Here is a 12641-nt window from a genome sequence, read left to right on the forward strand (position 1 = left end):
CTATCAGTAGGGGGGGAAATTAAATCTTTATGCTGGATAGTAGGATTAGAATCTGGGTTTAGTGAAGGCAGAGCAAAGGCTGGTGTGATGGGATGATGAGCTGCTTGTGCGTAAAAGCGTAGTCCCTCAGAGTCTGTGCAAGTTCACAAACCTCTGTCTGTGACGGAGCCCCTCAGACATGGCTGCTCTAGTCACTTGCAGATTCCGACAGTGGTTGCTTTCGGAATCGTTTCCAGCATAAAAGCTCCTTAACGGAAACACGTCTTCTGGACTCGCGGCATGACAGTTTCCGGCGAGGAGTGGGTCTCCCTATGGGAGGTTCAGATACCTCCCCACTGTTCTCGCTGGACGTGTCCCTGAGCCCTCCCTCTTGCTCGCTTTCCCTCAGAGATCCACCTCTCCCCCTGCTGGTTCCTGCTTCAGCTGCTGAGTCTCTCCCAGCCTCCGTGAGCCCTTCCACCAGAGACCCACCTCTCCCCCTGCTGGTGCCTGCTTCCGCTGCTGAGTCTCTCCCAGCCTCCGTGAGCCCCTCCACCACCTGTTCCTCCGATGGCAGTTCCCTGACAGCTGGGTTAGATGAGAGAGGTTGGTTAACAATTTTGGAGATAGTATCGAAGACCCTGGTCCAGAATATATAGATAATCTTGCATTCCCACTAAGCATGAAAATATGTCCCAAGGTTCTCACAACCTTTCCAACAAAGGAGGGACACAGGGATGTATTGATTTTGGCTAGACAAGCCGGGGTCCAATGCCACCTGAAAACAACCTTCAGAGAAGCTTCTTGAAGGCAAGATGAGAAAGCTCTTAACTAGGAACCTGGAAAACATGAAAAAACTGCACATCTGCTGTTAATATATCTATAGGAGAATGTGAGATGTGTTTCCTAGGGTGAACACAGCCTGCAAATGTATTAAGAGACGTTGCTACTGTACGTTGGAAGGTGATGGAAATGGCAGGTGATAAGGTCACCAGCCTTTGGGTGATGCATTTGCTACAAAAGGAGTTGTGACACCAGCTAAATAAGGAGGGATGGCATTGATAGGGGAAAACATCTGACAACTGGCAGAATCCCGCTAGCTCTGTGGATACTGCAGGGCCTCACCGTGAAATGTCTCCTCCTCAATCACTAACCTTTAACAAGCCAAAATGACAAGCCCATCAAAAGTGATATTTCAGGAGCAGAAAAGGCGCTTCTCCTTCCGTAACAAGCCCTACGCTTGCTGTTCCACAGAGCACATGATCTGAGCAGAGGGTATTTCTGGTAGTGACTAATACGGCAGCCGGCACATCATATATTATCTGTTTCCATCCTGCTGGTTTGCGGCAGATATCTGCGTGCAGTTATGAGGGACAAGCCTGCAGCTAAAAAAGAAAAGCCTAAAAATAGCTCAACAACTTTTGTTTCCAGATTTTCACTTTCTTCATGGATGCACATGCAGTTGTTCCCCAGAAACCCATTCTGTCATATCTTGGCACTTTGTTTCAGTTAATCCCCATTCATAAAGTGGGAAGAGGTTATTGCAAAGGGCTATGAACAAGTAGGGCCTGCAACAAAATGTTGCAGTGTGGTGTTCCCATCTTCACTATTTCAGTGACACCATTCCATTCCGCCTTCCACTTCCCTCATTTTCAACCACCCTCGCTTCCCAGTTTGTCAGTATTCCATAGTATGTACATCCTCTATCTGGAGTTTCCCCCAAGATTGCTGCTTCTTTATCTCGTACTTCTACAAACTGTGAGGTTCTCACAAGCCTGCTGATATAACCCCCCCCCCCCGATCCATAGATGGTGACTTCTTTGCTATGTAAGCAATGGCGCAAAAGAAGGAATGGGTGACTTTAAAAGAGGATCAGACAAATTCATGGAGAGCGTATTGCGGTTAGGGTTAGGGTTGCTTATGGAATGGTGAGGCCAGTTGCCTTTCTCTCTCTGGAAAAGTTCATAGAGCTAAAGGAGGAACTTGGGAAAACTGGCTCTCTTCCCCACTTCCTCTTCCAGCTCTATGTGCTTTTCAAAGCTCAGATTTTCTATGGGATCTAAGTTTACACGTGGAGCAGAGAGGGATGTCTCCCATGGCACTCACTCAAAAATCCAAACAAGCTCATGGGTCAAAATAACAACAACAATTATTTATACCTTGCCCATTTGGCTGGGTTTCCCCAGCCACTCTAAAATAGCTGGCTTTTCCTCTGGACCATTTCTGGTCTCAGGGGCACGGGTGGCACTGTGGGTTAAACCACAGAGCCTAGGGCTTGCCGATCAGAAGGTTGGTGGTTCGATGGCGTTTCCGTGCGCTGCTCTGGTTCACCAGAAGCAGCTTAGTCATGCTGGCCACGTGGACCGGAAGCTGTACGCCGTCTCCCTCGGTCAATAAAGCAAGATGAGCGCTGCAACCCCAGAGTCGGTCACAACTGGACCTAATGGTCAAGGGTCCCTTTACCTTTACCTATTTCTGGTCTCAGACCTGGTCTCAGATCCATTCCCTCTCTTTCTCCCCCCCCCCTTCATTCTCAGACCCCTCACCCCCGCTGAAAGCTGTCACATTGCAAATGGGCATTCTCGGTTGCTTCCCAGTGACACTTCCTACAGCACCATCCAGATTCCTCATTTCTTGCCTCTCCCAGATCTCATTAGTGTGCGGAGACAGTTGATGGGCAGCTGTCAGACTGTGGCTGCTCAGTGCCTTGTGATCTGTAGCAAGAACATGTGGTTTTAGAATCACAGAACTGTAGAGCTGGAAGGGCTAAAAGCCCCCGAGGAACAAATCGGAAAAAGGGAAGGTTTCTGTTTACTTGCCTGCATCATGCGCATGTAGTTAACCCACCTATCTGTGAAATGTCCATTAGTGCGGCAGATACGAGGTTTCCAAAACATGAAAGCTGCATGCAAAATTTCAATACAGCAGGAATCTGCAGAACATAGGGATGGTATTATTCCTTTCCACTTGGAACCTGTTGCTTCTCCCAACCCATGCACCCCCTCCCATGTTGCATGGGGGTCCATTTCAGCCACCAGTCACAAGGAGGGAGGCAGCAGGGAACAAACCAAACAAGACCAGACCAAACCAAACAAAACCTGGAAGGCTCCTTTCTGTCCTGAAGATGCAGATGAGGAGGCTGCTGCTACACACACACACACACACACACACACACACACACACACACACACAGCTGTGAACCCAAGACACAAACCTGGAATCTGAATTCCAGAATTTTATATTCAAGTCTGACACTATCCCTAGGCCTGCACTCTAAGGAGACTCGAGCATTTTTTCGTGTGTAAATTTTAAAGCTTGCTTCCTTCATCTTCATGCAGGGAGCGGCAGAAATGATATCATCGCCACTGCCTGGAAAATCTCCCCGGTAGACCTTGCTGGGCTAGATGGGTGGTGGCGGGGGGGGGGATGCAGTGGCGTAGCGTGGGGGTGCAGGGGGGGCCGGGCGCACCGGGCGCAACATCTGGGGGTTAGGGTTAGGGGGCGCAAATCCGCGGGTTAGGGGGGCAAATTACTTGCCTTGCCCCGGGTGCTGACAACCCACGCTACGCCACTGGGGGGATGACACCCTTGTTGTTGTTGTTTAGTTGTTTAGTTGTGTCTGACTCTTTGTGACCCCCTGGACCAGAGCACGCCAGGCACTCGTGTCTTCCACTGCCTCCCGCAGTTTGGTCAAACTCATGTTCGTAGCTTCGAGAACACTGTCCAACCATCTCATCCTCTGCCGTCCCCTTCTCCTTGTGCCCTCCATCTTTCCCAACATCAGGGTCTTTTCCAGGGAGTCTTCTCTTCTCATGAGGTGGCCAAAGTATTGGAGCCTCAGCTTCAGGATCTGTCCTTCCAGTGAGCACTCAGGGCTGATTTCCTTCAGAATGGATAGGTTTGATCTTCTTGCGGTCCATGGGACTCTCAAGAGTCTCCTCCAGCACCATAATTCAAAAGCATCAGTTCTTCGGCGATCAGCCTTCTTTATGGTCCAGCTCTCACTTCCACACATCACTACTGGGAAAGCCATAGCTTTAACTGTACGGACCTTTGTTGGCAAGGTGATGTCTCTGCTTTTTAAGATGCTGTCTAGGTTTGTCACTGCTTTTCTCCCAAGATGCAGGCATCTTTTAATTTCGTGACTGCTGTCACCATCAGCAGTGATCATGACACCCTTAGAAGATAATAATTCCACTCCTCTGGTGGCTGCTTCTTTCTCATCTCAAGCTGAGTGACATTGGTGGTCATTGGTCACCATCATCTACACATCCAGACTCCTGAGGTCTTCGACTTCTGCAGGCCATTTTGACAGGTGGGTGACAGCTTTTTCCTTTGCAGCCTGGCTGAAATTCAAGCAGGACAAATAAAAGGGCCAAAGTTAAATGTAAAGAAAGAGAAGGTTACTTTTAGCATATGTGGTGGATGTCCAGGGTAGGAAAAGCTTTCTGGGAGATGATATACAATGAATTGAAAAAAAATGTTTTGAATGACTTTTGTTAAAAAAACACAGAAGTTTTTTTATTAGGAATTACAGGTACCGACATCCCAAAAGACCAGAAAAGATTCTTTATATATGGAACAATAGCTGCCCAGATGTTATTAGCCCAAAGATGGAAAGGCGACAAAGTCCCAAAGAGAGAAGAGTGGCAAACAAGCTGAGGACCAAGAATAAGAACTATGAGGACAAAAACTTTACAAAAGAATGGGGGAAATTTTTTAAGTTACTTAAGACACCACTGTAAGCAAATGGAAACAATGGCAGAATTTTGATTCCACTTGTAGTGTAACAAATACCATGGAAAATATGGATTGATACAACAGTTGGAGATTGCAGAGGATGCAATATGAAACGTTTAAAATGGGAACTCCAGGGAGGGGGTGGGGAAGTCCTGAGATCCAAGGAATCTCTGCATATGGATATGTATTTGAATTTTACTTTATAATTTTGTATTGTAAAATCAAATAAAAATGATTTTCAAAAAGAACAGAAAAGAAAAAAGGGGGAAAGTTCCTTCACAGGTGTGGGTTGGATTCAGCAGTGGCCCCAAGCCCTCCCCCAAGGAATCAGCTGCACAAGCCCATCCCGGTCATAGTTGTCAACCTTCCCTTTTTTTGCAGGAAATTCCCTTATTCCAGCGCCGTTTCCCGCTGCTTCCCACTGCTATCCTGGATTGTTAGATATCCCGCAGACTGTCCCTGGGACAGGTGAGGCTGCTGCTCCCTTATTTTCAAGGCTGCTGATCCCTTATTTTCAAATCTGAAAGTTGACAGCTATGATCCTGGTGGGGCCTGTGTTTGTTGCCAAATTTAAAAGGCACTTGATACAAACGCCGCTTGCCATGGAGCAATTGGCAGTGCCTTTTGCAGAGTCTGACTGTCCCTTTGCAACCTGTCCCACCACACCTGACATCAAATGGCATAGGTAAAGGTAAAGGGACCCCTGACCATTAGGTCCAGTCCACATCCTAGAAAAAAGTTGAATTTCTAGAAAAAAGTTGAAACGGAATCCTTTTGCTGGTAGAATCAAGTATTTAACGAGGTGCCCTTTGATTCCAGCTGCAAGTGTCAATATTAACATCTCTAGCAAAAAAAAAAAGTAGAAAATGCTTCTGGAAGTTGAAGTCCAGTAATGCTCTTCAAAACATCACTCATAAAAATCTCAGGAAATGTAAAAACAGCTGTAATGGCACAGTGTGAACTCATTAACAGGCAGGGCCCAGCTATCAAGCTGCAGAAATCCTGGCGAGAGTCCAAGCCCTCAAGTACCTGGATTTCACAAGAATCCCAGCACTTGCTTCAAAGGCTGTAATCAAGATTTACACAGCTCGAAATCTAGCAGCAGTGAGAGTCTCTTTTTTTTCTATTCCCAGCTCTTCACAGCTAATACATTAGTTCTCCAGGATACCTGAGCTGTTGATCTCTGGTTCCTGCCCAATTTATATGCCTCCCAGCTGTGGAAGATTTGATTTAGGGATGTGTAACAAGGTGTTTACTAGTGGAGTGTGTCGAACCCACACCTGTCATGTATTTTCCTAATAGAGTGCAAGGGGCTGAATTTGGCTAATTACTAATTATTACTAATTACTGTTACCTATAAATATATGAAGTTTCCCCCCTAGCAACCACCACCATGCCCCTTGAAATCAAATAGTTAAAAAGAAAATATGAAAACGGTAAACACGCAAAATCTGGGACCCAAATTTGAAAGCCATTTTTGTGTGAAATATTATTCCAGCTCAAGGTTTTTGGTTTGAGGGTTGTTGTTTTGGTCTTTTCTCATTCTGTTTTTTTAAAAAAGATATTTATTAAGATTTTTTAAAGAGATACATAAGAACATATAAAAGATAAAAGAATACGAAACATAAAGCAAAGAAAATAAAGACTACATAAAAAAAAGAAAGACTAAACATTTCCCCCTTTAAAGTTCTAAATTTCTTAACCCTGTTTCTTGACTTCCCCACACCTCCCTTCCTTGTGTTCCTGTTTACCATCAAATTCAGCAAATCCCTACCCTCTTTCAAATCTCGTTATCTATTAAAATATTTAAGTAAGTCTTATTTCCAAACTTTCATCCCTATTACATTCCTTATTGCATAATCATAACTTATTCACTAATGCCATATTATTTTATATCTCACATCATTTTAACATTCATGGATTTTACAATGTATCTGCAGGTAGTCTTTAAATTTCTTCCAGTCCTTTTCCACCAAGTCTTCTCCCTGGTCTCGGATTCTGCCAGTCATTTCTGCCATCTCCATAGTGTCAATTACTTGCATCTGCCATTCTTCCACGGTGGGTAGATCTTGCATCTTCCAATGCTTTGCGATAAGTATTCTTGCTGCTGCTGTTGCATACATAAAAAAAGTTCTATCCTTTTTTAACACCAATTGGCCGACTATGCCCAGGAGAAAGGCCTCTGGTTTCTTCAAAAAAGTATATTTAAATACCTTCTTCATTTCATTATATATCATTTCCCAAAAGGCCTTAATCCTTGGGCACGTCCACCAAAGGTGAAAGAAGGTACCTGGTCTTTTCTCATTCTGAAATGCTAGCGAATGGGGCAATTTTTGATGTGAATGCACCAAAAGGAATTTCCCCCTGCAATGGCTGTTCACTCTTCCCTTTATAGAATAGGTAACAACTCATGTCTGAGGACTATTTCACATGATCATATTCAATGTAGCAGCCATCACTGTCCCATTAGGAAAATGGGAAATAAGCTCCACAGAGGCCAATGGAATTTACTCCAAGGTTAGTCCTGAGATTGGGGTCCTAATAATTTACCACCTGACATGTCCTGGGTGAGGCCAGTTGCTGAATCTTGGTTTAACTTAAGCATGGCATGCTTAATTTAAACCCAGCATGCTTGCAAAGACTATTCACTCCATAACATTTAATCATATATTTTTTAAAATCACCATTCCACCAAGGAGCTCAAGGCAATTTGCCCCTTCTCCATTTCATCTTCACAACGACCCTGTTAGGTAGGTTAGGTTGAGAGATAGCAACAAACCCAAGGTCTTCCAGTGAGTTTCTCAGCTGAGCAGAAAGCTGACTCTGTGTCTCCCTGGTCCTAGTATTACATTTTTAAACGCTTTAATCCACACGGTTAGCTGTACCAGGTGATTAAACACTGGAAAGTCAGGGGTGCCAACTTGAATAAAATATTGAGGGGGCCCAGATGAGCCCCACCCCATATATTCGATCACATTATGTGGCACATGCGCACCATTTGAATGGCAATGCCCATCAACTTTTGGGGGGCATTATTTTATGGGGGGGTCTGAGGGACCTCGGCCCCTAGGAGTTGGCTTCTATGTTGGGGGTGGGGGAGATATTTTCTTAGTGCCACCTACCCAACCTCACCTTTGAAGACGAAGTCAATTAACCAAGATTAGCACCCTTGACTCCGTCCACCTCCCCCGTCTCTAACGCGGAATACAATCCTCACGATTGCCAAAACCAGCTGTTGAAAGGCGGGGGAGGGGACCTAAACTGCCGAAAACTGATTGTGGGTATATATAACAGAGCAGTGCAAGGGAACTAAACCTCTTGAATGTGATCTGGCACATGCGCTTCTCGTTTTTCAATATATGTCGACAGTTCAGGTTCCGAGTTTAGTGGTGGCTCTTCGTGTAAACGAATCCGGCGTCTTAGAAACGTGAAAACGGAAGATTGAGTGAGTACGTGTGTGTGAGAGAGAGATAGAGGAAGAGTTGAGGAGAGATGGCATGCGCCGGAACGGCAACCTTGCCCCCTAGTGGTACCCAACGCTCGCATCCCCTGGGCGGCCGCGGGCATCTTCTTTGATGTGCATCCTTCGTCCCCCGCGAGCTGGTCCCCTCGCGCCCTGCCTCCTCCTCCTCTCGCCATTGTTCCTCCCTCCGCCTCCCCCCCCGCCGCCCCCTCCCGCGCGCCTTTCTCCTCCCTTTGCTGATGTCATTCAGAAGCTGTTCAGGCTGAAGGCGAGAGAAGAGCAGGAGCCGCTCGCCTGCCCAGATCATGGCTGCTGCCGCCGCCGCTGCCTCCGCCCCCACCGCCGCTTCTCCTCCTGCGGTGATGGACCGGGAGAGCCTCTCGCCCGCGGCGGCGTCCAGCTAATCCCCATAGGGCGCCATGGAGCCCAGTGGCCTCGGGGAGCCACCGAACCTGATGCAGTTTCTGCGGAAGCTCAAGGAGGTCTTCGATGTGTGCGATGAGGACGCCGACGGCTTCATCCGGGTGGAGCACTTCGTCGCCCTGGGGCTGCAGTTTGGCCAGGGGGATGAGGTAAGGCAACTTGGTGGTGGTGGTGGTGGGGGGACCTGCGTTCCCGCCGGATATTTAAGAACTGCCTTTCCTTCAGGGGGGAGCATTATCCTTGGAGCTCCCCAGATCTCACTAAGCCCTATTTTTGAGACTGCTCCCCCACCCACAACCCCCAGATTCTATCAGAATGATACACATCTCTTACAGCACATGATGGGGCTCAGGGTTTCAGAAATGGTGTGCATTTGTCCTGGAATGTGTGGAATAAAGGCATGCCTCTGAGCATGTGCAGAGGGCCTTTCCCTCACTGCTGTGGCTGCCATATGTTTAAGTAAGCCAGTGAGCCTTTGTGCTGGCTTCTATCTTCATGGCCTGTACTTTAGAAAATACGCACTAAAGGAGCACCCTTCCTCTTGGGGGGAGTCAGAGACTCCTGCTCCCCATGCAGAAGACTGGTGCGTTGGAGAGAGCAACAGTGGAACACCATAAAATGGTGATTAAGGCATGTTCTTGGTGCTGAACCCCATAGAAGCACCAAGTGCCCTAGTCAGGACTGGGGGTATATCCCTGTGTCACAGAACGGAACGTACTTGCATGGAAATCTGTGGAGGAGAGTGACGTCTTAAGGAGCCTACATTGGCCACCCCTGATTTCATAGCTCTGTGCTTCCAAACGACTTGAGATACATTTATGGCCCTGAATCCTGCATGTAGTTGCAACATTTCACCAATAGCCTTAGGCAGGGAGATGATGTGCACATCACTTTAAAAGCAGTTATTGCAATGAAAACTGAATCCCCGTTGTGAGAATTGCCTTCCCCACCCCCCTTACTTGTAATTGACCATCACATGTTTGCTCCTTAGTCACGTCTTCTGTGTTACAGATTTTGGACAGACTTATTTTCTCATCTTCCTTATATACGTCCCATAGCCTACTAGACAACAACAGCAACCTTATTCCTTACCCATCCCTGCTCCCCTGGCCACTAGTATAGTTCTTACCTGCTGTTGGTTTTCTCTTTTTTTAATTGCCTGATCTCACTAGCAGTTGACTTGTCTCATTGGGTGATTATGCGAAGAATGTCAATATCTGTAGGGCAAAGCTCTTCAAACTATTTGCGTGATTGCTGAACAGGACTAGAACACAGTTTCTTTCTCTAAAACAGCCTACAGGCATCCCACAAAGGGGGAATGTTGGAAGATTTTGGTACTGGTCTTGCTGGCAATTTCTTTTGATGCGAATATGGAGATGGCTTTTGTGCTTCATCAAAGTGTTTGAACTTGGTTCGTCTTTGTTTTCCCTTTGCTCTGATATGGAGTGTCAATAAAGTTGGTAGCTTTACCAAGGCATCCAATGAATGTATTGTATTGCACAGAAACAGAAGACCCTTGAGCTTCAACGCCCCAAAACCATTATGTTGAAGCCATCAACAATTCTAAAACAACTGGGTTTGAGAATCGTAATTGGTTTGAAGACCATAACTTAACTTCGGCGCTGAATGGAACTACTGGACATCAAAACTAGTTTGAGTATCAAATGTGTTTTCAGTTTGCTTGTTTGTTTACGATCTATGCCACAGGCTGAAAACCTGTAGCCTTCCAGAGATGTTGTTGGTTTCCAGTTCCCAGCAACCCAAACCAGCATGGTCAATGGTAAGGAATGGTGGGAGTTGCGGTCCAACAACATCTGGAGGGCCACAGCTTCGTCACCATTTTTCTATGACCTCCAGAAGACATCATTTTATACTTAAAATGGCCATTGACTCCCTCCAGTGATAGTACTTTCAAAGGCAGTAATGTCACCTTAGGCCAGGCATAGGCAAACTTGGCCCTCCAGATGTTTTGAGACTACAGTTCCCATCATCCCTGACCACTGGTCCTGTTAGCTAGGGATGGTGGAAGTTGTAGTCCCAAAACATCTGGAGGGCTGAGTTTGCCTGTGCCTGGCTGAGGCATGTTTGAGATTCATGGTTTTAACTTTCTTGCCGGACCCAAAGACACTTAATCTCAGATCAGCATAACATTCAGCCTTCTATTTTATATCTATATCTATAATTAAATTTTCAAAAGTTTAACGTATTCACTTGTATACATAGTAATTTTTTCTTTGGTTTTGTAGACTTCCCATCCCATTTTCCATGGTGTTTTTAGTTTACCCTGTTTGCTGCACCCTGTCTTCTATCTCTTATACCATAACAACAATACTATAATCTCTAATTCCTTCTGTTGCTCATAGTTCAAATCCTGCTCATGAGTTCATCATATTATGGAATTTCTTTAAGTAATCCGAAAAAGGCTTCCATTCTGCTACAAAGCAATCGTCCATCACATTGCTTATCCATTCTTCTTTGGTGGGAACTTCTTCTTCCTTCCATTTTTTGCATAAAGAATCCTAGCTGCTGTCCTTACATACACAAACAGCTTAGTCATCCTTTTTTGAAACACATATATGTTGTTGGACTACAACTCCCACCATCCCTGGCTATTTGTCCATGCTGGCTGTGGATGGTGGGATTTGTAGTTCAAAAACATCTGGAAGGCCACAGGTTCGCCACCTCTGATGGAGACAAATAAGTTTTAGCAGGTGCAGCTTTCATTTATTCATATATATGCCATCTTTCCATCAGAAAGATCTGTGAGGTGGCTTACAACAATTGAAAGATAAGAACACACGTATTAATTGAAACCAGCTTTGGACATAGCAACAGGGTGCAACTAACAATATCAGCATCAACAGAGTTAAAAATAAAAGTGATGCTTAAACTACAGGGAACCAAAACAGTTAATGTGCAACCACAAAAGTTTTACAAAATTGTAAGGTTTTTGGTCTGATGCCTGCAAGGAAGGAGCCAGGTGAGCTTTTTGCCACTAATCAAGAGTGACTCACAAGATGGTGCTCTTTCTTGTGATGGCCTATGGGGTCTTGAATTGTGGAGGCATTAGGAATAGGACCACCAGGGATGATGTGAGTAATTGGACAGGTTCTCATAGGAGTAGGCAGTCCTTGAGAGATCTGGGCAGCAGGTGAAAATACTGCATTTGGCATTTTTTCCAACTCTACATAATTCTTAAAGATAGCTTTCAGTAGAGAATGTTTTATTGAATTGTTATGGAAATTATCAACAGGACAACGGAAATGGATTTTCCATGTCCTAATGGTGGCCAAGAGATTGATATTGAGGAATTGGAAAAATAAAGAGATGATACCCTTCAATCAATGGACTGATGATATATCACTGGCAATTTATGAATGGACTTCTTAAAGTCACAGACTCTGTATGGATAAATATGATAACATTTGGAATGAGTTTGTACAAAATGTAGTGGGCTGTTAGCATTTACATAAGCACTAGGACAACAACACTATACCAATTTATACAAGAATGTATGGGAAAATCGTATATTGCTTTTTTTGTATATTCTCGTTTTTATATGTATCATTGTTGTTGTTCTCCCTCTCACTTTTCCTTCTTCCCCCCCTGTATCACTTTATTTCTTTTAACTGAAATCGCCCTAATAATATATAAATATCCCGTCTGTGGAATGCTCTCCCCAGGAAGGTTCGCTGGGTGCCTTCATTATACACCTTTAGGTGCCAGGCAAAAATGTTCCTCTCAGGCAGGCATAGGCAAACTTGGCCCTCCAGATGTTTTGAGACTACAGTTCCCATCATCCCTGACCACCAGTCCTGTTAGCTAGGGATGATGGGAGTTGTAGTCCCAAATACCTGAAGGGCCGAGTTTGCCTATGCCTGCTCTCAGGCCTTTGGTTGATTGACATTCAATGCCCTTCAAAAATGTGTTTGGGTGGGGGTGTTATTGGGTTGTTCTATTTTTTAATTTTGATTATGTATTTTGTGTTTTTATTTTGTGATTTTGTCCTGTGAACTGCCCTAAGACCTACGGGTGT

At 45.3% G+C, this 12641-nt stretch overlaps 1 protein-coding gene across 5 annotated transcripts in view; it reads left to right on the top strand.

Annotated features, from left to right (window-relative positions):
• The first annotated feature begins 8435 nt into the window (after positions 1-8435).
• The window catches only part of RAB11FIP4 (RAB11 family interacting protein 4), a 219313-nt gene continuing 215107 nt past the window's right edge, over positions 8436-12641 (top strand). For 3 of the 5 annotated variants that reach the window (XR_014522597.1, XR_014522598.1, XM_083490042.1), the window contains exon 1: positions 8436-8754. Coding sequence is in view for 3 of the 5 variants with exons in the window: in XM_083490042.1 (XP_083346168.1) it covers positions 8602-8754 (153 nt within the window). In the remaining 2 variants the exon portion in view is untranslated. The remainder of the gene's footprint in view (positions 8755-12641) is intronic. The other 2 variants (XM_083490044.1, XM_083490043.1) reach the window with 2 other exon arrangements.

Source organism: Podarcis liolepis (genome assembly GCF_965112155.1).
Source record: "Podarcis liolepis genome assembly, chromosome: 2".
In the NCBI taxonomy this organism is placed as follows: domain Eukaryota; kingdom Metazoa; phylum Chordata; class Lepidosauria; order Squamata; family Lacertidae; genus Podarcis; species Podarcis liolepis.